General features: G+C 44.8%; 1 protein-coding gene and 1 long non-coding RNA gene across 2 annotated transcripts in view; one reads left to right on the top strand and one right to left on the bottom strand.

The window, feature by feature from the left end:
• The window catches only part of ENTHD1 (ENTH domain containing 1), a 99,510-nt gene that overhangs the window by 31,991 nt on the left and 40,422 nt on the right, over window positions 1-27,097 (bottom strand). Inside the window, exon 4 of the mRNA XM_048834638.2 lies at window positions 10,772-10,890. Coding sequence (XP_048690595.2) covers window positions 10,772-10,890 — 119 coding nt within the window. The remainder of the gene's footprint in view (window positions 1-10,771; window positions 10,891-27,097) is intronic.
• On the top strand, window positions 11,582-26,930 carry LOC142070518 (uncharacterized). The gene is made up of 3 exons (XR_012666378.1): window positions 11,582-11,990; window positions 20,794-20,969; window positions 26,876-26,930. It is a non-coding gene; the product is annotated as an uncharacterized LOC142070518 (long non-coding RNA).

Genomic DNA, 27,097 nt, shown 5'->3' on the forward strand with positions numbered 1-27,097 from the left:
CCCTCTTCTCCATCATTTTGAGTCTGGCCATGAGGCATGACATGGCACAGCCAGCTGGGCAAGCTGAAGCAGACACTTCCATCCCGAACTCTGCAGCAGAAAGCACGGGGCAACATTACTGAGGGACGTGCTGACCTTGGTGGATTACAGGGGAACTGAACTGGGTGGACTGAGGAGAGGGTCAGTAGCTATCACTCATTCTGTAGGGGCGGAGAGAATGGAAGAGTTGGACACTTCCACCTTACGTGAGGCATTATCCCCTATCCACAGTCACTCAGAACAGCATTCATAGGAACCTGGAAACCATTCTTCTGTCCTCAAGCCTACAAAATCCACTCCCATTGGTACATTTTACAATAAAAAGCTGCATACCTGCTGTAGAGGCCATCTCTCCTGTTCTGCGTCCTGCAGAAATGGTCTCTGCATAGTCTCCACCTCCAACTCTGGATCCTGAGATTCCAGCAATGTGTCCGGAATCACCTTGTCTGGATCCTTGTCTTGCTGGTCCACCTGATGTCACAGATCCTGTGCTCTCCTTTTTTCCATCACCATTGTGCTGCAAGAAACCTCCATGCTATCTAGAAGCACCTCAGGCTATGTAGGAGAGCGAATGCTAAGAACTCAGTCCAGTTTGTTGTAAAAGGGGCACATTTTCCAGCATAAACCAGATCTACTGTAATTGTCCCAAGCCTTGTTCTTCTTGGACCTTCAGTTCCTTTACCTTCTCTCAGTACTCTTTGCCACCTTGAGCAATACTCATCTTGGTACCCAGTAGCTCACGTACCCAGTCATACATTAAAGTAGTGTGAAAGAAAGACTAGTTTCAGGTTGTCCTGGATCGCCTCATTGCCCCAGATGGCCACAAATGCCTGCACATTTGCTGTCAAGCCACCTGGCAGCGTTCTGATACAATGGCCTCCTTAGATACATGCCGATGATAGAATCAGAATAAAATCAGAGTCTGATCACTGTGGAAACAGCATGCAACTAACTCCATGCTGTTTGTTGTGTTATTTGTATTCATAAGTGTTTTCAGGCAAACTTATCTCCTTTCTGACAAAGTGCAGAAAGAAGACCACGCAGGCTGTATGAGTTGTGACCAGTGTGCTGTGAGGTGGTAGTGGGAGGATTGTTTGCACAGCTATGGCTATTATGCCAGTGATCTTCATCTTCTGGTGATTAGCACCACAAATTTCTCCAGTGTAGACAAGGCCTCTGTGAGGTACATTTGAAAGCTTTCTCCACGTTAAAAAGTTTTAGGGATATAAGTACAAGACCAGAAACTAGGAACTCCTGAATTCTAATCTAGAATGACAATGACAATGTGCAGCAAAGCTAGGGGCTGATTCTCATTTACACTAAGACTGCTTGATGCAGCCCTGGAAGTGTGAAAAGGCTTTAAAGTTGAGTAAATTACACTGACAGCCATTTTAAGACCTCTTCACAATGCCACGGTGGTGAAAAGCGGCCTTCATGTAAATGAGAATCAAGCACCTAATCTCTCAGATTGCCAATCTGTACTATAAGGATAATATTACTTACAGTGGTCCCCGTTAAAAATTCAGCATTCATCTTCAGTCACCACAGTGCTGGAAATCATGGTAGTTCTCTATTCAGAGAACAGGAAATAAGTGCAGTATCTCCAGCATCATTGCTCATTATGCAGTACAGTATCTGGATAAATGTTGACTTTTTAATGGCAACCACTGGGCCTCAGTGAGGTTTAATTAGCCAATGACAGTGACTTTAAATTGTAAAGTCCTGCATAAGTGCTAAGTATTATTTTTTACTAGGAAAGCGTGCAGCATAAGAAAAGAGAAAGTATGGCTTTGAGTCTGAAAGCGCTACTTTCCTAAATTCCAGTGTGCTGTGCATGGAAAACAGAATGGGTTGAAATATTTATTTATGTTAAGCCATTTTGAAAAATATGTGCAAGCTTTTCCTGTGTTGACTTAGCATCCATAGAGATGAACCCTTCTCAATTTCTCTTTTGTAATCAGACTGTGTGCTTTCCTTTAGTACTGTAGATCACATACAGTCCCTTACACAGCACATGTGGGCATCACTAATGAGATTTATTGTTTATCCATGCCAGGTTTCATCATTCACTGCAAAAGCAGCTTGCTAAACAGAGGGAGAGCTGGACTGTGGCTAGCGCTGCTGACATTTAATAAGAGGAGAGGCTTGGCAGGGGGATTGTGGGATATTAACATGCTATGATAATGCTTTTAAAATGAAAAATATCATTTCCAAACCTCTTTGCAAAGCAGGGGGTACCATTTATAGAAAACTGTTTGTTTGGGATGGGGAAGGAAGCAAATCAGTTACAGCAGGTCCTTGTAGAGCCACAGAAATAATAGCCAGGAGTAAGTGGGAAGAGACAGAGACAAGACTTCGTTCCACTTCATCATAAGATTCCATAAAACTTTTGGGGCATATTCCACTCCTCAGTGTACAGGGAATTTTATGCACTGGCCAGAGAATATGCCCCTTAGAGCAATATAGTGTGCATTTGAAAAAAAATGTCTTTGAACACAGAAATGGGTCCTCTGGGATGGGATTTCCCCCTCCCAGGATTTTCTTCCTCTTTATTCCGCCTCCTATTGCCACCCTTACATGCAGGGATGCAGTAGTTCTCCCACTGGTCAAGGGCTGAACACACCTCCTTTCAGAGTCTGTATTCACTTCTGTAAACACCAGTCAGAAGAGGCAGTTGCTCCCGGCCGCTATATAATTGATTTTGGAAGACAGAACAAGGATGAATTTGAATATATCAAAGTCCTAGGCCACCAGTGTCCCTCCCGCTTTCCCACAACTGAAGGACATAGTGTAGGATTCATCCATCTGATCTAAAAAGCAATGTCTCCTCAATGGTCCAAATGAGGAAAACCTTCCTCCCCAAGATCCCTGTCAAAAGACTTTCTAGAACAAGCAGTTTAATCAGGTGAAGTTGCAGTTCATAAAGCTACCAAATATACAAAGGTGTGTTAGTCTACATATTAATCAGATAACCTCTTTGTGCAGGGACTAGAGATCAAATAACTAAGACCAGACTAAGACCTTACTAAGAAAGAAAAGAGTATTTGCCCTGGAATACCCAGGCATGTCTACAGGGATATGTTTATTTGTATTAATAAACTTATCACTGCAATTTTACAAGTTTTTTTTATAAGTGACCTTCCAAAACATGTTCCAGGTGGGTATCAGGTCTGCTGACTGATGGCCAGATGCTAGAGCTAATTTAACCAGATAGCATAATCCCGCTTCCATGTGGTGGTTGGACTCACTCTCGGCCAGATTGGGATACCCTTACTCACACTGAATTGTACCTGATTCCACAAGTTGTCCCATTGATTTAAATGGAATTACTCATGGTGAAAAATGATGTTAAATGTGAGTAAGGGTAAAGCACTCTGGATCTCTGTGTGCATCTCCCTCCCAGCAGCAGTTTACCATGATGACCCTGTAGGATGTGTCCTGAACGGGTACTGGTCTCAGCTTTCGTCACTGTTTGCTGATCACAGAGGGGACCCAGGGAATGGCTTAAAGCACAATGTCTGTGGCTTCCTATCATAACAAAATGGAATATATCCAAAAACTTAGAAATAGAAATAACATTTAAGAAATACTTCTTGATAGTTCAACTTTACTACAGCTACATGTTTCAGAGTAACAGCCGTGTTAGTCTGTATTCGCAAAAAGAAAAGGAGTACTTGTGGCACCTTAGAGACTAACCAATTTATTTGAGCATGAGCTTTCGTGAGCTACAGCTCACTTCATCGGATGCATACTGTGGAAACGAAAGCTCATGCTCAAATAAATTGGTTAGTCTCTAAGGTGCCACAAGTACTCCTTTTCTTCTTACAGCTACATGTGTTTCTTAGCTCGTTCCACTGAAGCTGCCATTTTCTGACTATAGGAGAAGAAGAAATTCATTCTGAAATGAAACCAAGCTATTTTTAGGTGTTTTGGAATATATTTAAGAAAGGATGTCAGGTAAAAGTAGGGGGTGGGGGTTGTGTAAGTGTTTGGTTTAATGTAACTTGTATTTCTTTATTTTCATTGCTGGCAATTGCAGAGAGAACCTGGAACCCATTCCTTGAGAAATGGCATGCCTCTAACCTCTTCCCTTCCCTGCTTCTTCAACACAGTGATCTCCAATCGGATTACTTCCCTACCAGATAAATCCCAAGGATGAGACAAACACTTTGGGGTAGGGACTGCCTTTTTCTCCTGTGTTTGTACAGCACCTGGCACAATCAGGATCTGTTGCATGACTAGGGTTCTTAGGTGCCATGGCAGTACTATTACTACTAATAATAAATCGGGCTGCAGGCTGGAATTTATTTCTGAGAATAGGTGGGATTCTTTTGGGGCCAGAAACCACAGCAAGGGTTGAACCAGAGTTGGAGCCAGAAATCACACCAATGGTCAAAACTGGAGACAGAATTAGAAGTCACACCAAGAACCCAGAGTTAATAACTGGAGTCAGAATGAGGGACAAAATAAAGGAACAAGGTGAGGTAACAAAAAGGAGCGGGAACCAGGCAAGGAGGTATGAACATGATCTCAGGAGTCTGGTCAGCCGCAGGCCTAGCAGCTAGTCCCTCAGACAAAGGGTAAGGCAGGAACAGGAACCTTTATGCTAAGAGGTGTCCAATCATCAACCTGCTGCTTGTCAGGTGATGCAACTGAGTTAGCAGGTTTAGCCCCTGTTGAGGGATATCAACTAATTTCCTTGTCTGGCCTTGCAGGGTGGTGGTGCAGGGGGTATGGCTCTCCCTCTTGGCAACCCCGCAGGATTGGATGATGCCTTACACTACTTCTCCCCCACACCCTCAAGGCTGGTCCCTAGGAACCATGGGGTCAGGCTTTTCATGGTGATCCCTGTAGTTTTGCAGGGGCACGAACATGATGAGCTGGCGCCCAAGAGCATTCTTCTCACCCACGATCTTCCCAGTCGATCAAATAATACAGTGCTCGCTCCTCTGTGTATTTGGGAATCCATGATGTCCCCAACTATGTAGTCCTCATGGCCCTGTATTTGAACTGGGGGTGGGAGCTGTAGCACCAGCAGGGAAACAGATTATTGAGAAGAGGTTTCAGGAGGGATACATGAGATACCAGATGGATCTTCCAGGACAAAGGGAGTAGTGCAATTCATATGTCACCGGACTGATTTGCTAAAAGGTGTAAGGGCCTTTGTATTGATTATCCAATTTGTGCATAGGTTGGTTGGTCTGTAGGTATTTAGTGAACAGCCATACTTTTTGACCAACCTTCATCTTTATGGTATGTGTCAACATGATGTTCGTAGGCTATGGCAGCTTCTGGATGCTCCTTTAATTTAGCCTGGGTGTTATGAATAGTCTGTACCAGATCTGAGGCAGCAAGAACTGTTGTGGACAAGGGGACAGAGGGGTGGAACTGTGGATGAAAACCATAGCTGAGATAGAAGGGACTGAATTGGGCCGAAGCACATTGTGTTGTTATGAGTGAATTTGGCTAACAGGAGTAACACAACCCAATTATTTTGGCAGTGGTTCAGGAAACAGTGTAGATACTGTTCAAGTGCCTGGTCGACCCATTCTGATTGGGTCAGATGTCTGGGCATGATGGGAGGTGGATGTATGCAAATGGACATCCAAGACATAAAACACTTCCTTCCAAACCCTGAATGTAAACTGAAAGCCTCAATCTGTGGTAAGATGATCAGGAAGGCCAGGGAGGTGAAAAAATGCATAATTAAGCGTTTGCAGTAATTTCTACAGTTGGGAGGCATATGCACGGTATAAAGTGGGCCTTTTTGGTAAGTTCCTCCACTATTGTGAGTATAGTATTGTGTCCTTCTGATTCTGGTAGTTCTATTAAGAAATCAAGGGTTTTATGTGACCAGGGTCGGGAAAGGTTTTCATACTGTATCAGGAGGACAAAACGCTTGCTTCAAAAGGTCTTACTCCAAGCGCAGGTGTCACAGAACCTGATGTAGGATCAGACATCATCCCGCCTCTGTGGCCACCAGAATAAGCAGGCTACTGCATGCCAAGTCTTGGATTGTCCAAAGTTAAGTTGGTTAAGCATTATTTATTCTTGACAAATCCATGCTGACTATTCCTTATCCTCCAGGTGCTTACAAACTGATTGTTTAATCATTTGCTCCAGTACCTTTCCAGGTACTAAAGTTAGGCTGACAGGACCTGGGGAATTATAGACCACCTTATTCCCCTTTTAAAAGACAGGTATTATGTTTGCCCTTCTCCAGTCTTCTGAGACTTCTCCTGTCCTCCAGGAGTTCTTAAAGATAATTGCTAACGGGTCTGAGGTTGCTTCAGCTAGTTCCTTAAGTACCCTAGGATGAATTTCATCAGGCTTTGCTGACTTGAATACATCTAACTTATTTAAATATTCTTTATCCTGTTCTTTCCCTATTTTGGCCTGCGTTCCTTCCCCCTGGTTGTCAATATTAATTGTATTGAGTATCTGGTTATCATTAAGGTAAAGATTCTGTCACAGATATTTTTGGTAAAAGTCAGGGACAGGTCATGGGCACTAAACAAAAATTCATGGAAGCCCACGACCTATCCCTGACTTTTACTAAAAATGATCTGGGGGGCAGGGAGAAAAACAGACTCTGCTCCTGTGGCAGGGGCTGACCGCTGCAGCTCCAGCCCCAGGGGGACTGACCCCACCCCAGACACTGCTCCGGCAGCCCCGGGGCTGGCTGCCAGTCAGCTGTTCTGGCAGCCCTGGGGCTGGCCGCTGGCTAGCTGTTCCAGACCCGCCCCAGAAGAAGTCACGGAGGTCCTGAAAAGTCATGGAGTCTGTGACCTCCGTGACAGAATCTTATCCTTAGTCATCATTAACCTTTATAGTAAAGACTGTAAACAGCTCCTGATGGAGTCATATGCATCACTTACTATTCTTCCTGTCTTCCTTTGTATCAGAATAGTTTGCAGTTTGTGCCTTTACTATTGTCTCCTTGAGGAACTGCCAGCTCCCCTGAATTCCTTTTTCCCTTAGATTTTCTTCCCATGGGACCTTACCTACCAGTTCTCTGTGTTTGTTAAAGTTTGCTTTTTTTGAAATCCATTATCCCTGTTCTCACTCCCTTCCTTTCCTTATAATCATTAAATCTATCATTTCGTGATCACAGTCACCCAAATTGCCTTTCACCTTCAGATTCGCTACCAGTTCCTCCCTATTGGTCAGAATCAAGGCAAGACAGATTCACAAAGGAAATGGTGCGGTTTCTGTATGTGGGGTGATGGTTTTTCTGGTTTCACAGGTCTATGGGACAACCATAAATCATGATGCAGGGATACTGTGTGCGTGCATTTTGTTTTTTCGAAGATGTCCTGGTAGTCTCGGTATTTTATGGGAAGGCATGGAGAACTGGTGTTTCTGGATCCAGTGGAGTTGCCACCATGTGGATGGGCCTCTGGGTTCTTCAATTGGGTTTCTCCAGCTTGGGTTCTAGGATTCCAGGTTCTTGAACTGGGAGAAGCTCAATGGGAAAGAGATAATGTGTTGCGACCACAGAATATGGGGGTCATGCCAGATTAGCCAGGTGTCCCAAAATCAAGGTAAGATGCAGGACACTAATAAGAGTGAATTGTAGGACTTCCTGCTGTTCCCCAGTCACAACTTTAAAGATGCGGTCTCTTGAGTAACTGGGCCCAACATCAGTGGGAACCCGTCTACTGTTTCTATCTCATCTGTGGTGTTTTGTGGTTTTATTGGAAGGCTGAGGACCTGAGCTATAGAGAAATCCATTAAATTATCCCCCACTCCCGAGTCAACTGGGGCCCACTGCATGGGAAAGGCCTGTCTGTCCTGCAGGATCTGCAGTTGCAGGGGAATTGGTCGACGTAAGGAAGAATGATGGGCTCCCAGTTGACCAGAACCTTGGGATCTTTCAATGGTGGTGCCCAGGCTCGAGACCCCAGCTGAGCCTGGGCCATAAGTACGGCCCTACTGGATCAGACCAAAGGTCCATCTAGCCCAGTATCCTGTCTTCCGACAGTGGCCAGTGCCAGGTGCCCCAGAGGGAATAAACAGAACAGGTAATCATCAAGTGATGCATCCCCTGTCGCTCATTCCCAGCTTCTGGCAAACAGAGGTTAGGGACACCATTTCTGTCCATCCGGCTAATAGCCATTGATGGACCTATCCTCCATGAATTTATCTAGTTCTTTTTTGAACGCTGTTATCATCCTCTGGCAAGGAGTTCCACAGGTTGACTGTGCATTGTGTGAAGAAATACTTCGTTTTATTTGTTTTAAACCTGCTGCCTATTAATTTCATTTGGTGACCCAAATTTCATTTGGTAGTTCTTGTGTTATGAGAAGTAGTAAACAACACTTCCTTATCTACTTTCTCTACACCAGTCATGATTTTATAGACCTCAATCATATTTCCCCTTAGCCATCTCTTTTCAAGCTGAAAAGTCCCAGTCTTATTAATCTCTCCTCATACGGAAGCCGTTCCATACCCCTAATCATTTTTGTTGCCCTGTTGGGCTGGCAGAGATTTTGGCAGGGCACATGGATACCTCCTGTCCTGCTTCTCCACAGTAGAAAAAGAGGTTTTCCTGTCTCCAGCACTCTCACTCGCTCTGGGTCAGGTGGGACTGCACCACACCTATCTGCATGGATTCAACTAGGGCCAGACTTCCTTGAGTATGAGGGATGAACATTGGGCAAGTGTGGAACATAGAGGGGGGCTTCCTGCATGTCATTTGTCGTTCATGAAGTCTGATGTCTATCCTGATACACAAGTCCATTAAGGCCTTCAGCATGGCAGGAGAGTCTACCTGTTCAGGCTTGTCCTTTCATTTGTCACAGAGACTGAGCTGAAACTGATGGAGGAGTGTGACATCATTCCCCAGGCAATGTCTGTGGCCAAGCATCTAAACTGCGTGACACAGGAAGGGGCTGACCACAGTTTTGCCAAAGCTTACGTAAGGCAGTCTCTGCCATGCGAGTTTTATGCAGGTCCTCAAAAATAGTGGCAAATATTTGCAGGAAAGAATCCTATCTTGTCAGCACTGGGTGATCCTTTCCATGGCATATTCCTGCGGCTGGAGCACAAATAGGAGTCTGCGCTGGGTAATCAACTTGCAAAACTTGCTACAGGTACCATCGTATCTCTCTGGTAATGGAACTCTGGGGTTGGTCACCCAACCTGGTGTCATAAGGGGAGATAAGTGGGTACCTGCAGTTGTTCCAAGTGCTGCTACTTGTTCCCACACAGAGCAATTTGCTGATGCCGTATTTGATCCCTGTGTCTCTGGTTCTCAGCCTGGAGGACAGTAATCTGTTTCCACAGACTCACAAGCCCCTGGAGCACTGGTGAGGCAGGAGCACCACTAATGTCCATACTCGGTCCAGGGGTTCAGCAACAAGTCCTGGAAGAGACTGAGAGGGTCTGAGCTAACTGTCAGGGCCCATAACATGGGCAGTCTGAGTTAATGGTCGGAGTCCAGAGTAGAGTTGGGGTCAGGAGTCACACCAAGGGTCACAGCTGGAGTCAGTCAGAAGCCATGCTAAGGATCAAACCAGAGCCAGAAGCGCACTAAGGGTCAAGAAGCCAGAGTCAATAACTGGAGTTAGGATAATGGAGCAGGAAAAGGAACGAGGTGAGGAACAGTGGGAACCAGACGAGGAAGCAGGAACTTAGTCTCAGGAGTCTGGTCAGCTGCAGGCCTAGTGACTAGTTGCTCAGACAAGGAGTGTGGGAAGAACAGGAAGCCTCATGCTAAAAAGTGTCCAATCAGCAGTCTACTGTTAGTCAGCTGATCCTGCTGAGTCAGTGGATATAGCCCCTGTTGGTGGGGTTTCAGCTGCAGTTTCCTTATTTGACCTTGGAGTGCAGTGGCACATGGGGTAAGAGTCTCATTTGTAAACCTTGTGGACTAGGTTCGAGAGCTGTGGGTGCCTTACAGTTCGACTGATGAAGTCAGGCTGTAGGGACTCGGGAAGGCAGAGCAGAGAATATGGGTGGAGTTTAGTACTGAGGTCAGAGGTAAAGGATGCATGATCTGGTATAAGAATACAAAGCTGAAAAGAAGGGAAGGGGACAGATCAGCTGCCTGCTATTTCTCCGAGGGGGAGGCTTCAGTTTATCTCCATTTGAAATTCCTAGATGCTATCTTGCAGTAAAATAAAGTAAGGCAAGTTAAGTTCAAACAAAATTATGTTTACCTGAAAAATTTGTCTTATTTTAAATTTACCAAAAATTGGTATTCACAATCCAGTGTTTCCTGGCTGATTTCAATGCACACTAAATTGCTCCCTGTCCTAATTTCTACCCGTTAGCAAGATAATGGCATTCTTCATGGAGTTGTACCTTTTTTAATATTTAATGTCAATTTTAAGAAGACAGCTTTGATGTTCTCTTGATACAAAATTTTAAAAACAACACTGGAGTTTTCCTTGAAGATTGCTGGGAACCTTCACTTCGGGGAGCTTTATACAGACTTAGCAAGTCATGTCCAGTCTCTTTGTCCAGCCTCTTCCAACGGTTGGGCTAGAGTGGGGAGATGGTGGACAGCATAATTCCCCTAACTCCAGGAGTTTGGGGACCCACAAATCATAAAGCTGGCTCTGAGATCGCATCCTAATTTGGAAAACTCCAGTGTGTTTCTGACCTGCTCTCTGCTACTTGTTGTTCACTACCATGGTAATAAATAGCATAAGGATCAGAACAGACTGATTTAGGCATCCTTCAACCCCTCTCCTCCAACAGTAGCATTGTTCCCTATAGCATTTACCTCTGATGACTTCTTAGCAATGATTTGGGGTGCCACCATTTCTTGGGCCGTTGCCGCTTTCCCTGGTGACTGAAAAGGCTGGTTTTGCTGTGGCGCAGATGCTGCCTTAGGAAAATAGTCTGTCAAAGAAAGAAATGTTTTAAAAAAAATTACTTTGGCAAAAGAAAAAAATGAGTTTTACACAGGTGTTAAATTTTCTGGAGTTAATTGGGTAGAAAAATGCCTCTGAAGCCTCATTTGGTCCATTAACTGCAATGCCACCTGCCAATGACTGGGATTGAATACTAACAGCTTTTATAACTCTTTATGATAATGGACAAACCCAGATGGACTGAAAATTCAGCACAGCCCTCCTATTCTTACCTACTGCCTTCCATGTTATATCCCCAGTGTGTAAAACATGCCTTCTTTTATAAACTGGTGAAATGAATGTAAGAAGCAGGGTCGTTCTGCTTGCTTATGTGAAAATTATACAGAGAAATGAATGCCCAGCAAACCAGTACCAGAATCATCCCCTCCCCTCCTACCAAACCTTCTAATTACTATTTAAAAGGAATATTATTACTGCAGCATGGCAGACATGTGCTGCACATCACAAGGAACTAAACAGGAGTTTAGAGACCATTTGAAAAGATAATGACAAATTTTAAAGACCACAAGCCACTAAAAGAGATCTTTGTTCAGAGACAAATGTGAAAAAATATGAGATGATGAAATGATATTGTCATTAATAATTTTTATTTTATTTGCTACCATTTCAGACTGTTTTTATATTAGCTTTTTTCCCCGGTTATATCTTTTAACAGCCTGGCTTAACTAATAATTAATCAAAAATTATTTTCTTGTCTAGTGCTGCAATGAATCATGATTCTCTTGCTGGGGTTATGGCAAAAATTGTGATATCACATATTCAGTATTGTGATTTCACATGGCAGGATAAAATAGGAGTGGGATTGTGTATGTAAAAATGAGAGAGAATGGGAGAGAGCACTGAGAGAAAACACCTTCATTTGATGCCCTTATTTTGTGGGTAAAAGAGTAAATATTGTTTAGATATTTTGGCAGCTTCTCTGTGGACAATCTTTTACACTCAAGGGCCATTCAGTAACTTTCCTAAAACTGACAAGGCATGGATGGGGGTTCCCTTTGGAGCTCACGAGCGCAGTGGATCAGCTAACGGATATCTCTGTACAGCAATGCAAAGCACTTCCACCCACAGGTATGTGAAACTTTGTTCAATAAAAAATGCAGATTCGGTGACACTGGAATGTTTTGTGAGTTCATGTTGGCTTAGCTGAAGTGTTTGTGTTGAAATAAACATTCCAAAACAGTTGATTTTTTTTCCTGTTAAAAACAGTTTTATTTCAAAATTTCCTTCATAGGAAATTGTTTTAAAAAATTAAATTAAATCCAAAATTATTTGTTTCTGATTTTTTCCAGAATTGCCAGTGAACCAAAAAATCCATTATTTGCACAGCTCTACTTCCAGCAGGAGGGTGCTCTTGGCTGGGATCAAGGGGTTCAGAGGGTGGGAGGGGGATCAGGGCTGGGGCAAAGGAGGGGCTCAGCGGTGCAGGCTCTGGGCAGCGCTTACCTCAAGCAGCTCCTGGAAGCAGTGGCATGTCCCCCCCTCTGGTTTCTATGCGGAGGTGCAGCCAGGCGGCTCTGTGCGCTGCCCTATACACAGGCGCCATCCCTATATCTTCCATAGGCTGCAGTTCCTGGTCAATGGGAGCTTCAGGGGTGGTGCTTGGAGCGGTGGCAGCATGTGGAGCCCACTGGCTGCCCTTATTCTTAGGAGCCGGAGGAGGGGACATGCCACTGCTTCCGGGAGCTGCGCGGAGCCGCAGCATGCATGTATGGAGCGGCCCCTGGCCCAAGCTCCCCAGCTGGAGTGCGGGAGTGGGGCAAGCCCCAGACTCCGCTCCCTGGCAGGAGCTCAAGGACCAAATTATATTGGCTGGCGGGCCAGATGTGGCCCACGGGTTGTAGTTTGCCCACCCCTGCCTTATAGGGTCAGTACATTTCAGATATCTGTGTCTTCTTTAAACAAGTCCAGCAATCAAGTTAATACAGGTAATTTCAGGTTAGTTCAAGTTAGTTAGCAAACAGTTAGGTTGTAGGCTTCCTTGTAGTGTTTGTGATGATGGTTTAGACACCACAGATTAATCTGTGACTAAAGTATTGGGAATTTGTGCTGTTAAAGTAAGTGAGAGGTGTCTGAGAGACAGTAAGTCATGTTGTTTTATACCGGGATTGTAGTTAAAAAGAGATGGGTTTTGCATTATTAACCCTTTTGACATTGTGTACATGCACAGAAACACCTTCTAACTATTCATGTGACTGGAAGTTTAGAAAATGTCAGTATTCTCAGTGTTAACCTAGATTTTTCTGAGTTTAGAATGATGGCTACTTAAAATTTTTAGTACCAGGACTTCAGAATTTGTACATAAATTCAGTCGCTAATTGCCAACCCTTAAATTGAAAGATGCTTCAATTTTTTAAGTACATTTTAGAAATATTTGGCTAGAGGGGTGTAGTTTTTCCTCCCTAGACACGTATAGCTCTCAGCAACAGCTTTGTTGTTAGTCCTTCACTCCAGCTGCTGTGCTGTTTATTTATTGCCTCATCTTCCACTGAAATCACAGTGGGATGTTGCAATGTGTCAAGTGTGACAGGTTGAAATCCCCTTCCTGGGGTTCCACCTGATGTGCTGCAGTCCCACTGAGCCCACCCTTTCCACCAGCCTGGGTTTCCTCACCCTGTTCTTGCTGTACTAGGCTCTCAAACCTTCTCCAGCACACACAGAGGTAAGGCCACACCCAGCTGCAGACACAGACTGAAATAAGCTCTGTGTTGGAAGATTTAGCTAGGAGAATGGCCAGCATTCATGTGCACACCTTCATTGGGGTATAAACCCAAAATAATATTGTCTTGCACTGTATAGAAAGATCTGCATAGCATAAGCTCATAAAAATTTGCCCTCTCCCTCAACGTGGAGAGAGATATGCACAGCTTTTTGCCCCCCACCCCAGATATGAATTGCACAAACTGGGTTTTGAAATAAAAAAGAAATGTTTATTAACTACAAAAGGTAAATTTTAAGTGATTATAAGGGCTAGCAAACAGAACAAAGCTGATTACTGAGCAATAAAACAAAACACGCAACCGAAGCTTAATTCACTAAAGAAACAGGTTACAAAATGTAATTTCCTACCCTAAATGTTGTTTTAGGCAGGTTGCAGAGTTTCTGTAGCTTACAGTTCCAGTAGTTTCTCTTTACAGACTGGACCCCTGTGTCAGCCTGGACTCAGCCCTTGCCTTTCCCTCAGCTTAGTTCCTTTTCCTTCAGATGCTTTTTGCAATCTTCCTTCTTGGACAGGGAGGCAATGGGGAAAAGTCCTGATTGACTTACTTCCCAGCCTTAAATAGAATTTACATAAGGCAGGAATCTTTTGTTTCCCAATCTAACATCCACTCTTAATGGAAAAACACAGAAAGCCCAAGATGGGGGTGGGGGGGTGTCTAGTACCAGGTGACATGATCACCTGACCCTGTAGTGTCAAAGCAGCAACGCTGGGAGCATCTCAGGAAGGTGGGAGATCAGTATCTTCCAAGTCTTATTGTTCTTCCTAATGGCCCATTGAGGATGATTGCCTACTGTCTGGTGGGTGTTCCCTAAGTACACACACAGTTGTAATTGTTACGTAATCAATATTCCTAACTTCAGATACAGAAATGATATATGTATACAAATTGGATAACCTTTCCAATGATACATGACCAATCTTGCATAAAACATATCTTAGTTATGCCATATTCATATCATAACAATATTTTTATGAAGAATATGGGGTGTAATGTCACATCAGGTATATGCAGTAGCTCTTGTTTTGCCCAGGGTACAGTAATTGATGTGTTAGACAGAAGTACAGTAGAATCATAGGGTTAGAAGTAACTTCAAGAGTCATCTAGTCTAACTCCCCGCCAAGATGCAGGATTTGTTGTGTCTAAACCATCCAAGACAGATAGCTATTCAGCCTCCTTTTGAAAACCTCCAGTGAAGGAGCTTCCACAATCTGCCTCGGCATTCTGTTCCATTGTCCTATTGTTCTTACAATTAGGAAGTTTTTCCTGAGATTTGATCTAAATCTGCTATGCTGTAGTTTGAACCCATTACCTCTTGTCCTGATGTCTGTGGCAAGAGAGAACAACTTTTATGCATCTTTTTTATGGCAGCCTTTCAGGTATTTGAAGATTGCTATCATGTCCCCCCTTAATCTCCTCTTTTCCAAACTAAACATACCCAGTTTCTTCAGCCTTTGCTTATATGGCTTGCATTCCATCCCTTTGATCATCTTTGTAGCTTGCCTCTGGATCCTTTCCACTTTCTCTACATCCTTTCTATATGTTGGTGACCAAAATTGGACACAGTACTCCAGCTGAGGCCTAACCAGCACTGAGTAAAGAAGTACTATCACCTCCCTTGTCTTGCACGGTATGCCTCTGTTAATGCAACCTAAAATTGCATTTGCTTTTTTTTGCAACAGCATCACATTGCTGACTCATGTTGAGGCTGTGATCTATGACAACTCCCAGATCCTTCTCAGCAGTGCTGCAGCCAAGCCAGTTATCCCCCAGTCTGTATTTGTGTGTTTGGTTTTTCTTCCCTAAGTGTAGCACCTTTGTCTTTGTTGAATTTCATTTTGTTGTCTATTGCACAGTTCTCCAATTTATCAAGATCCCTCTGAATTTTAGCATATCCTCCAAAGTGTTGGTCAACACCCCAGCATTGTGTCATCTGCAAATATAATTGGTATACTCTCTATTCCTACATCCAGGTAATTAATAAAGATGTTAAACACCAGACCCAGAACAGATCCCTGTGGAACCTCACTTGAGACCTCCCCCAAACCTGACATGATTCCATTAATAGTTACTCTTTGTTTGCTGCTGTTTAACCAATTATTAGGGCTCTACCAAATTCATGACCGTGAAAAATGCATCACGGACCATGAAATCTGGTCTCACCTGTGAAATCTGGTCTTTTGTGTACTTTTACCCTATGCTATACAGATTTCACCAGTATTTCTCAAACTGGGGGTCCCAACCCAAAAGGGAGTCACAGTGGGGGATGGAGGTTGCAAGTTTATTGTAGGAGGGTCACGGTATTGCCACCCTTACTTCTGCACAGCCTTCAGAGCCGGGTGGCCAGAGAGCGGCGGCTGCTGACCAGATGCCCCACTCTGAAGGCAGTGCCCCGCCAGCAGTAGTGTAGAAGTAAGCATGGCACGGCATGGTATTGCCACCCTTATTTCTGCACTGCTGCCTTCAGAGCTGGGTGACTGGAGAATGGCAGCTTCTGGGCTGGAGAGGGCCCAACTGTGAAAGCAGCAGCGCAGAAGTAAAGGTGGCAATACCATGCATGCCTTGACATCCTTATTTCTACACTCTTGCTGGCAGCGGCACTGCCTTCAGAGCTGGGCTCCCGGCCGGCCGTCACTGTTCTCCAGCTGCCCGGCTCTGAAGGCAGCGCCACCACCCGTAGCAGCACAGAAGTAAGGGTGGCAATACCATGACCCCCCTACAATAACCTTACACACGCACCCCAGAAACCCTTTTTGGGTCAGGACCCCTAAAGTTACAACAGCATGATATTTCAGATTTAAATATCTGAAATCATGAAATTTATGATTTTTAAAATCCTATGGCTGTGAAATTGACCAAAATGGTCCATTGGCCCTACCAATTGTATACCACTTAATGGTAGTTCTGCCAAGCCCACATTTCTACAGCTGACCTATCAGAATGTCATGTGGAACTGTTAAAAGCCTAGCTGAAGTCCAGGTATATTATGTCCACCACATTCCCCCTATCCATCAAACCAGTTACCCTGCCAAAGAAGGAAATGAAGCTGGTTTGGCACGATTTGTTCTTAGGAAATACATGCTGGCTGCTAGTGCTCACCTCTTCATCCTCCAGGTATTTGCAAATTGAATGCTTTATACATTGCTCTAGTAGCTTCTCAGATATCAAAGTGAGGCTGACTAGTCTGTAGTTCCCCAGCTCCTCCTTTTTCCCCTTTTTAAAGATGGGCACTATGTTAGCACTTCTCCAGTCTTCCAGGACCTCTCCTGTCATCCATGAGTTTGTAAATATTATTGCCAGGGGCTCTGAGATTTCTTCAGCTAATTTCTTCAGTACCCTCGGGTGAATAGCATCTGGGCCACTGATTTCAATTCGTTCAGACTGGTCAGAAGATCTCTAACATGTTCTTTACTTATCTCGATCTGCATCCTTTCTCCTTTATTGTCTGTGGTAACTTCGCTAGTCATCCAGTCACATGTTATTTTTTGTGAGAAGACTGAAGCAAAGTAGGCATTGAGCAGCTCTGCTTTCCTATCATCTTCCGTTACCAGTTTTTCTCCATTGAGCAGCGGACCCACAACTGTCCTTGATCTTTCTTTTTTTTTGTCTCATGTATTTGAAGACCCCTTCTTGTTGTCTCTAACATTTCTTGTCAGCTGTAACTCATTCTTTGCCTTGGCTTTCCTGATTTTGTCCCTACACATTCACACTATTCCCATGTATACTTCCTTGGGTGACGTGCCCCTCCTTCCATTTCCTGTATGAATCCCTTTTGGGTTTTGGATAGCTAAAAAGCTCCTTGTGCAGCCACATTGGCCTCTTGTGGCTCTTCTTATTTTTCCTCTGCTTGATGTTGAGCCTCCAGCATTACATCTTTTAGGAACTGCCAGTTCCCTTCAATTCAATAGTTTATGTCAAGCGCACACACACTGACAGAAAGAATAGGTACTAAAATAAATTAAGCCCTTTTAATTAGGGCTGTCGATTAATCACAGTTAACTCATGCGATTAACTCAAAAAATTAATCTTGATTAAAAAAATTAATCATGATTCATTACAGCTTTAATCGCACCGTTAAACAATAGAATACCAATTGAAATTTATTAAATATTTTTGGATGTTTTTCTACATTTTCAAATATATTGATTTCAATTACAACACAGACTACAAAGTATACAGTGCTCACTTTATATTATTTTTTATTACGAATGTTTGCACTGTAAAAACAGAAATAGTATTTTTCAATTCACCTCATTCAAGTACAGTAGTGTATTCTTTTTATTATGAAAGTGAAACTTACAAATGTAGAATTTTTTTGTTACATAACTGCACTCAAAAACAAAACAATGTAAAACTGTAGCACCTACAAGTTCACTAAGTCCTACTTCTTGTTCAGCCAATTGCTAAGACAAACAAGTTTGTTTACATTTACGGGAGATCACATTGCCCGCTTCTTATTGACAATGTCACCTGAAAGTGAGAACAAGTGTTCGCATGGCACTTTTGTAGCCAGCATTGCAAGATATTTATGTGCCAGATATGCTAAACATTTGTATGCCTCTTCATGCTTCGACCACCATTCCAGCAAGCATGAAGCATGCTTCCATGCTGACGATGCTCATTTAAAAAAAAATGTGTTAATTAAATTTGAGACTGAACTCCTTGGGGGAGAATTGTATGTCTCCTGCTCTGTTTTACCTGCGTTTTGCCATATATTTCATGTTATAGCAGTCTTGGATGATGACCCAGCACATGTTTGTTTTCAGAACGCTTTCACTGCAGACTTGACAAAACACAAAGAAGGTATCAATGTGAGATTTCTAAAGATAGATACAGCACTCGACCCAAGGTTTAAGAATATGAAGTGCTGTCCAAAATCTGAGAGGGACGAGGTGTGAAGCATGCTCTCAGAAGTCTAAAAAGACCAACACTCTGATGTAGAAACTGCAGAACCTGAACTACCAAAAAAGAAAATCCACCATCTTCTGGTGGCGTCTGACTCAGATGATGAAAATGAACATGCATTGGTCCGCATTGCTTTGGATCGTTATCAAGCAGAACCTGTATCATCAGCATGGATGCATGTCCTCTGGAATGGTGGTTGAAGCATGAAGGGACCTACGAATCTTTAGCACATCTGGCACGTAAATATCTTGCAACACCTGTTCTCATTTTCAGGTGACATTGTAAACAAGAAGCGGGCAGCATTATCTCCCGCAAATAGGAATACACTTGTTTGTCTGAGCGACTGGCTGAACAAGAAGTAGGACTGAGTGGACTTGTAGGCTCTAAAGTTTTACATTGTTTTGTTTTTGAATGCAGTTATTCTTGTACATAATTCTACATTTGTAAGTTCAACTTTCATGATAAAGAGATTGCACTATGGTACTTGTAATGGGGGAATTGAAAAATACAATTTCTTTTGTTTTTTACAATGCACATATTTGTAATAAAAAATAAATATAAAGTGAGTACTGTATACTTTGTATTCTGTGTTGTATTTGAAATAAATATATTTGAAGATGTAGAAAACATCCAAAAATGTTAAATAAAAGGTATTCTATTATTAACAGCGTGATTAGTCATGTGATTAAACGTGAATAATTTTTTTAATCTCTTGACAGCCCTACTTTTAATATATCTCTTTGACCTGTGCTCTCAATCATTCTCACAAGCTAATTAGGACCAGGACCAGTCTGTTCTTAAACTGAAAACTTCCAAGTAAATTTTTACAGCTACAGAAGTGGTGGTGATGATGATTCAGTATGTAATGTGCTTCTCTTTGAGTCAGTACTGCACCAACACCCCTAGGAGGTGCTGACCTTGCAGTCTTTTGCATGAGACATAAAACCAAGGTCCTGAACACTTGAAGGGGTTAATTATCCCAAGGAATATTTGCAAAGCTTCTCTCTGCTATTATCATTGAATATATGGTATTTCTTCTTCACTTCCAGTACTAGGTGCTCAAATACTATGATGGAGGGACAATGGCCCGAGTCTGTAATGGGATTTAGGTCCCTAAACACCAGATTTAGAGGCCTGAGTCTCAAATTTAGGCACGATTGGGATCCACAAAACCCCCACTCAGCTGCCACCTAACACTGTAAGTCCCTAAATTCACTCAGTGCCTAAATTTTTGGTGTAAAAGTTCCCTCGGTGCCTACGTTTCTGCCTTTGGGAATATGTACATCTCATTCTAGAAAAAGAAAAGGAGTACTTGTGGCACCTTAGAGACTAACAAATTTATTTGAGCATAAGCTTTCGTGAGCTACAGCTCACTTCATCGGATGCATAAGTGAGCTGTAGCTCATGAAAGCTTATGCTCAAATAAATTTGTTAATCTCTAAGCTGCCACAAGTACTCCTTTTCTTTTTGCGGATACAGACTAACATGGCTGCTACTCTGAAACATCTCATTCTAGGTGACCAAATGCCAATCTCACTCCTACATCCCAGCAGGATACTCAAACCAGGTGAAGATAAGTATTCCCCTGCCTATGTCACCTGCAAGGCCCAATCCAGCAGATGTGCTCAAATCACACCTTCCCAATCTAGGTCCATTCAAGAGGAGGAGATGATGGTGACAATGCCCTTATAAATTTTAGATCAGTGGTTAAAGCACTCCTCCAGGATGTGAGAGATCCAGGTTAAATTCCACCCTCTGTCTGATGAGGAGAAAGAAGTTGAACAGGAGTCTCCCACTTCCCAGAATAGCACCCTTATGTGTCTCCCTCAGTCTCTCCTGTTGAAGCTGTTGCAGTTTGGATACATAAACTCCCCAGTAGGGCTCCCCACTGCACAGAACATGTCACCTCGACATGGCACACCTACAGTATACATTGCAAGCCAGAGGCAGTCACAGGTAACTGAACTCATTAGGTCTAATTCTCATTTACACTAAGGCTGCTTTACCCCATTTTGACAGTTTAAAGAGGTCTTAAAGTGGATGTAAAAGCAGTTCACACCCACTGGAAGGTGCCTTTACTTTGCCAGAGTGATGTAAAAGGACTTCAGTGTAAATGAGAATCAGGCCCAAAATTAGCACTATGCCAGAAAACTATTAAGAAAGTTTGAAAGCCAGATATGGGATATGGTATCTTGGGGTATACATGAAATTAGATGCTTAGCTATCATTCTTCTTGTTCACATGCACAGAATTTAAATGACCATTAGATGTGGGAGTCAGGAAGGAATTCTTCACCTCCATCCCTGGGCATACTGGTAAGAATCTCCCGGAAGAAGTCACCTTCCCCTGGAGCACTGAGCTGGGATCATCCATTAGGGTTAGGTAGCTATATCCTGAGCTATCAATTTCCTGTGATTGGAGGAAGGTGAGTGGCACTGTGAGTTATACACACTGTATACATCTATGCTGCAACTAATTTAATTTTAAGATTATTTTTTAAATCAATGTTGTTTCCCTCCAGCTAACTGGGGAGGGGGGAGAGACAGAGGGCTTATCTACACTTGAAATGCCACAGTGGCACAGCTGCACCCACCACAGAGCTTCAGCGTAGACACTACTTATTGTGAAGGAAGGTGTTCTCCCATTGGCGTAGGTAATCCACCTCCCTGAGATTTGGTAGCTACATCGATGCAAGAATTCTTTTACTGCCTACACTCGGGCTAAATTGGCTTAACTATGTCACGCAGGGGTATGGACTTTTCACATCCTTGAGTGACATAACTGGGTCAACCTAACTTTTTTGTGTAGACCAAGCATTAATCATAACAAAGATTTTGGGACAATATCTACACATGTCTATTTGGAGACAATATTACAATGTTAGGAAGAGCAAACCAGTGTTGGTGTAATAACGGATGGCTTGTAAAGCCTGAATTTGTTAGACTGGATAATGATACTATTGTCTTTTATATCATCCTGACTGCCTTTTTAATTTATTTTGGCTATAATAAATTACCTGTTAAATCTGACTTAACCAGATTAAGAACACTCAGTTCTCAGGTGTCGTTCACTTGAGAACTGCTCAGTGTCCTAAGGATTTGAGAGGTGGATCAGCAGGACATGTGTGTCTGGAGCATTAGAAGTGTTTCTGAAAGGGGAATAGTTTGTATCTTCTGTCTGATGAGAGGAAAAAGGAGAGGTCAGCAGGTATGGGGTGGGAAACATGACGATATATTCATCTTCAGTTCCCCAATACAATTTACTAAGAAACTAGTCTGAATGTTAAAACCCTATCAGCCAAGAAATAAATTGAACTGAAACTCCAGCCTCTACACACTTATGGTGTTTAGATATTACAGCACATATGGTCTATAAATATCAAGCCCTATCTGAAGATGTTACAGTGCCTCAGAGCAGTATGTCTGCCAACAGGTGACCACACATTAGAGCAGCGGTTTTCAACCTCTGGTCTGTGGACCCCTGGAGATCTTCAGACTATGTCTAGGGGTATGTCTACACTGGCAGAGTTACAGTACTGGCAGTTACAGCACTGCTTAGAGAGCACTGAAGGGAAACTGCTGTTGTTTGTTCACACTGTCAGCTGCCTGTGCAATAGCGTGTTCACACTTGCGGCACTTGCAGCAGTATTCGGAGCAGTGCACTCTGGGCAGCTATCCCACAGAGCATCTCTTCCTCTTCTGCCGCTAAGAGCTATGGGAAGGCAGAGGGGGTTGTGGGGCATCCTGGGTCCTGTCCCAATGACCCATGATGCACTGCTTCGCATCCCAGCAATCCCTGTGCTTCCGTCCACGTTTGGCACCATCTTTCAGCGGTAAGGGTACTGCGCGCCCTGCCTCTTCAGTCTGCAGGAATAGATCCTGAACTGTTGACCAGCCTGCTGCTCAGACTGACTAACACATCGCGAGTGGCAGTGGAGTTATTCCTTAAACTACAAAGGCAAGAGGAGTGTGACATTGATCTCGCCATGCATAATAGCTACAACACGAGATTGCTTGTGGCATTCATGGAGGTGCTGAACGCAGTGGAACGCCACTTTTGGGCTGGGAAAAGAAGCACTGAGTGGTGGGATCACATTGTCATGCGTGTCGGGGATGACAAGCAGTGATTGCAGAACCTTTGGATGAGGAAAGCCACATTCGTGGGACTGTGTGATGAGTTTGCCCCAGCCCTGTGGCACAAGGACATGAGAATAAGAGCTGCCCTGCCATTGGAGAAGCACGTGGCAATTGCACTGTGGAAGCTGGCTTCTCCAGACTGCTACCGATCGTTCGCTAACCAGTTCGGAGTGGGAAAGTCAACCGTTGGACTCAGGTTGATGGAAGTGTGCAGGGCCTTTAATTGCATCCTGGTCTGAAAGACTGTGACTCTTGGCAACGTGCATGACATTGTGGATGGCTTTGAACAAATAAACTTCCCTATCTGCGGAGGGGCAATAGATGGCACGCATATTCCAATTCTGGCACCCGACCACCTAACCACCATGTTCATTAATCAGAAGGGATATTTCTCAATGGCTCTCCAGGCTCTTGTGGATCACCATGGACATTTCATTGACATTAATGCAGGCTGGTCCCGAGAGGTGCATGACGCATGCATCTTTCGGAACACTGGTCTGTTCAGGAAGCTACAAGCAGGGACTTTCCTTCTGGACCAGAAGATCACCATAAGGGAAGTCAAAATACCCATTGTGATCCTGGGAGACCCGCCTACCCCTTAATGTCGTGGCTTATGAAGCCATACACGGGGCACCTTGACAGCAGCAAGAAGTGGTTCAACAACAGGCTGAACAAGTGCAGAATGGCTGTTGAGTGTGCTTTTGGCCGTTTAAAGGTCCGCTGGCGCTGTCTGTATGGGAAGCTGGACCTCGCTGATGGCAATATTCCTATGCTTAGAGCTGCATGCTGTATGCTCCATAATATTTGTAAAGGGAAGGGTGAAAACTTCACTCAGGGCTGAATCGCTGAGGCTCAGCGCCTAGAGGCTAAATTTGAACAGCCAGAGACCAGGGCTGTTAGAGGGGCGGTGCACGGGGCCATGAGAATCAGGGATGCCTTGAGGCAGCAATTTGAAGCTGAAAGCCACTAATATTTGTTACTATGTTCAGGAGTGCAGTGCTTGTAATGCTAGGAGGTGATCGTGATTGGTGCAGACAATGCACTATGAAGGTGTAAGAAAATTGCCTGTTGCTTTGCAGTGCTCTGTTTGCTTTCAATTAATGGAATAAAGATCGCTTTCAAACCAGAACAATTCTTTTATTAAAAAACAACAACTGGAGGACAGAGACAAACAAAAAAACACTTCAGCACTGAGAGGGATGAGGGAAGGGAAGGTCCCAGGAGAAGGTGGGGTCCCGGGATGGTTAAAGATTTGTGTATGTCCAGGTATCATATCCAACCTTCTCCTTTGGAGTACAGTGCAGCTGGTACTGTGCTTCGGCAGGGCCAAACTGCAGAGGGATGGGTAATGAGTACAGTGGGTACTGGGAGTCCACAGGACTGGACTGTGATGGGGCAGGAGTGGAATGCAGCGGGTACAGACTGAAGCCAGGAGGTTGATAAGCGTGTGTTGGCGGGGTCTGGGGGGCGCATGGGAAAGAGTTTTGCAAGAGCGGCTGCAGGGGAGGGCGGGCACGGAGCTGCTCAGTTTGCAGTGCTAGTAGCGCCTGGAGCATGTCCGCTTGGCGCTCCAGAATGTTTAAGAGCCGCTCCGTGGCTTTGTTCTGGAGCACCGCATTCGCCTTTTGGTCCCTCTTCTCGCAGTCCCACCATTTCTTCAATTCTTGTTTTTCGGCCGCAGAGTGCATCATGACCGCACGCAGAAAGTCCTCTTTAGTTCTTCATGGCCACTGATAACTGATAAAGCGGGAGGCTGGGCTCCCAGGGTCATATCTATGAAGCCAAAATGCAACATTTTACAGAAGCAGTATTGTTTGCAACACAGAGACCACTGATTTAAAATACAGCCACTATTCACATACCTGTCACTAACTGGCTGACCCCAGTCAAGCACACATGAGCCACAAGACACCCAGAGTGGTGAGTAACTGCAGGGGCAGGGGAAATCAGTGTTCCAGGACCAGGGCCATCCTTACCCAAATGCAAAGTACGCAGCTGCATAAGCCACCAGGAAATTTGCAGCACCAAATTTCCTGGTACCCTGTACAGCTGCATGATGCTCCAGCCCCTGCTCCGGCTCGCCCCACCCCAGGCCTTCCCAGCCCCGCCTCTTCCTGCCCCTGCTCTGCCCCAGCCCACCCCACACTCCCCTGAGGAGTGCAGCAGGGCTGGGCCTGCACTCACTGGTGGCGAGAAGTGCAGCGACCCGGCCCCAGCCACGCCGCTAGCTAGCCCCCCCCCCAACGGAGTCCTGGGGCCAACTCTCCCACCCGCCCCCTGTCCCCCGATGGAGGCCTTCCCCCTCCAGGGAGGTCTGGGGCCATTCCCCTTGTTCCCACCCCCCACAGAGGCCTGGGGCCCCACACCCCCATGGCGGGGCTGCATAGGGCCCCAGAATTGCTAGGGATGGCCCTGTCCAGGACCATACTGTACACTGGGCACGTGGCTCTTGGTGAGAGCCAGCACTGTAGGGGGGCCTTATAATCATTCCTGTCCCCACATTTTCCACAGGCTATGTTCATTATGGAACATATCTCGCTGCTGAGGGTGAGCAGGGAATCAAGGGAGGGTCTTCTCCAGGATTGCAGCTTTTGCCCTGGCCCTTATGTGGCTCACCTGTGTGCATCAATGGTCCCTTCCCCATCCCCTCCCCCCATGATGGCAGACTGGCATGGGAAAGTTACCCTTAATGGGGCAAGAAACAAAGCAGCTCTGCCAAAGAACCTGCTGCAGCGGATTGTCCAGGATCTCCATAAGAGTTTCCTGGAGATCTCTGAGGCAGATTTCTGTGAAATGAGGAAGTCAAACAACATCCTGTTCTGACACTCAGACTAGGCATGTGGTGGTATGCACATCATACACACACAAGCCTGCTTTCTGCAACCCTCCTGCCCCCAACAATTCACTTCAGCAATTCCCAAAATCAGGGCCACTTACCAGGGGCCTCCTGTCCTGTTTGCGCTTTGTCAAGATCCGCCAGCTGTGACTGGCTAGTCTCCTCTGACCTCCAAGTCGTCCCCTGCCTCTGGGTCCCCGTCCCCCTCCACATCCTCATCCAAGATTTCCTCCTCCTGGCTCGGTCCACTCTCGACTGGCACATGAGCCACCGAAGTATCGACAGTGGCCTTTGCAGTGGAGGTGGGGTCGCCACCGAGTATCGCAGCTAATTCTTTGTAGAACCAGCAGCTCATGGGTGCAGCACCGGAGTGGCAGTTTGCCTCCCACGCCTTGTGGTAGGCATTCTGCAGCTCCTTCACTTTTATCCTGCACTGAAGTGTGTCATGGTCCTGGCCCCTTTCTGTCATGCATCTTGAAATCTGTCCTTAAGTATCATCATTCCTATAGCCGGAGTGCAGCTGGGACTGGACAGCCGCCTCTCCCCAAATGCTGATGGGGTCCAGCAGCTCGGCATTGCTCCAAGCAGGGGATTGCCTGGTGCGTAGAGCAGGCGTGGCCACCTGGAAAGATGTGCTGAGACCACTGCACACATCACTGAGCAAACAGGAAGGGAACTTTCAAAATTCCCAAGGAATTTAAGGGGTGGGGATAATGGTTGGTCACCTGAGGGCAGGGCAGTAGAGTTCAAACCAATGACCAGAGAGGCGAGAACAGGCATTGTGGGACACCTCCCAGAGGCCAATTGCAGCGCTGTGATCACCACAGTGTCTACACTGGCACCGCAGTGCTGTAGCCCTGGCACAGAAAGCTGTACGCCTCTCGGGGTGGGGGTTTTTACAGTACTGCAGCTGTGCAGTTTCTGCACACTAAGTGGCTTGACAGTGTGTACACCTTGGGAGTTACAACACAGAAAGCTGCTTTACTGCACAGAAATTTGCCAGTGTAGACAAGGCCTAAGATTTCCAAAGGGATTCGAACCTCCATGTAAAATTTTTAATGAAATGAAAAAAGGTTGAGAACCACTGCATTAGCCCAAATGTAAGAGTGGCATCTCCTCTTGATAATCAGCAGCTGGACTTGCTGTGCACATAAGTCTTTAATGTTACAGTGGAGCAATGGTTCTCATTGGGACCCTTGTTAAGGTCCCCAGGCAATAGTTGCATCAGGTCCCCAGGCAATAGTTGCATCAGGTGGACCAATCTGAAACTCCCATGCCCATAGGAGCTGGTATAATCTGCTGTCTGTTGGAAGTCAATCTTTGCATAGATACCACATTACACTTTGTTCATTCCTAGAGTGACCAAGAATTGCAGTACTTCTGGTCTTCTGTTGGTGTATCTGGACAGCATGAGATCTTGTATATTATATAGACTGCATGTAAAACGCTGGAAAATTTAGGATGACAAGAAGAGTGAAAGGTGAAGCAGCAGACTGAATACTGTATATCTCTTGGCTTTGGTTGGTTTGTATTGTGTCAGCTTGACCATTCATGTCTTGTAACTTTGCATTCAACAAGCAA

Source organism: Caretta caretta, chromosome 1 (genome assembly GCF_965140235.1).
Source record: "Caretta caretta isolate rCarCar2 chromosome 1, rCarCar1.hap1, whole genome shotgun sequence".
Lineage (NCBI taxonomy): Eukaryota > Metazoa > Chordata > Testudines > Cheloniidae > Caretta > Caretta caretta.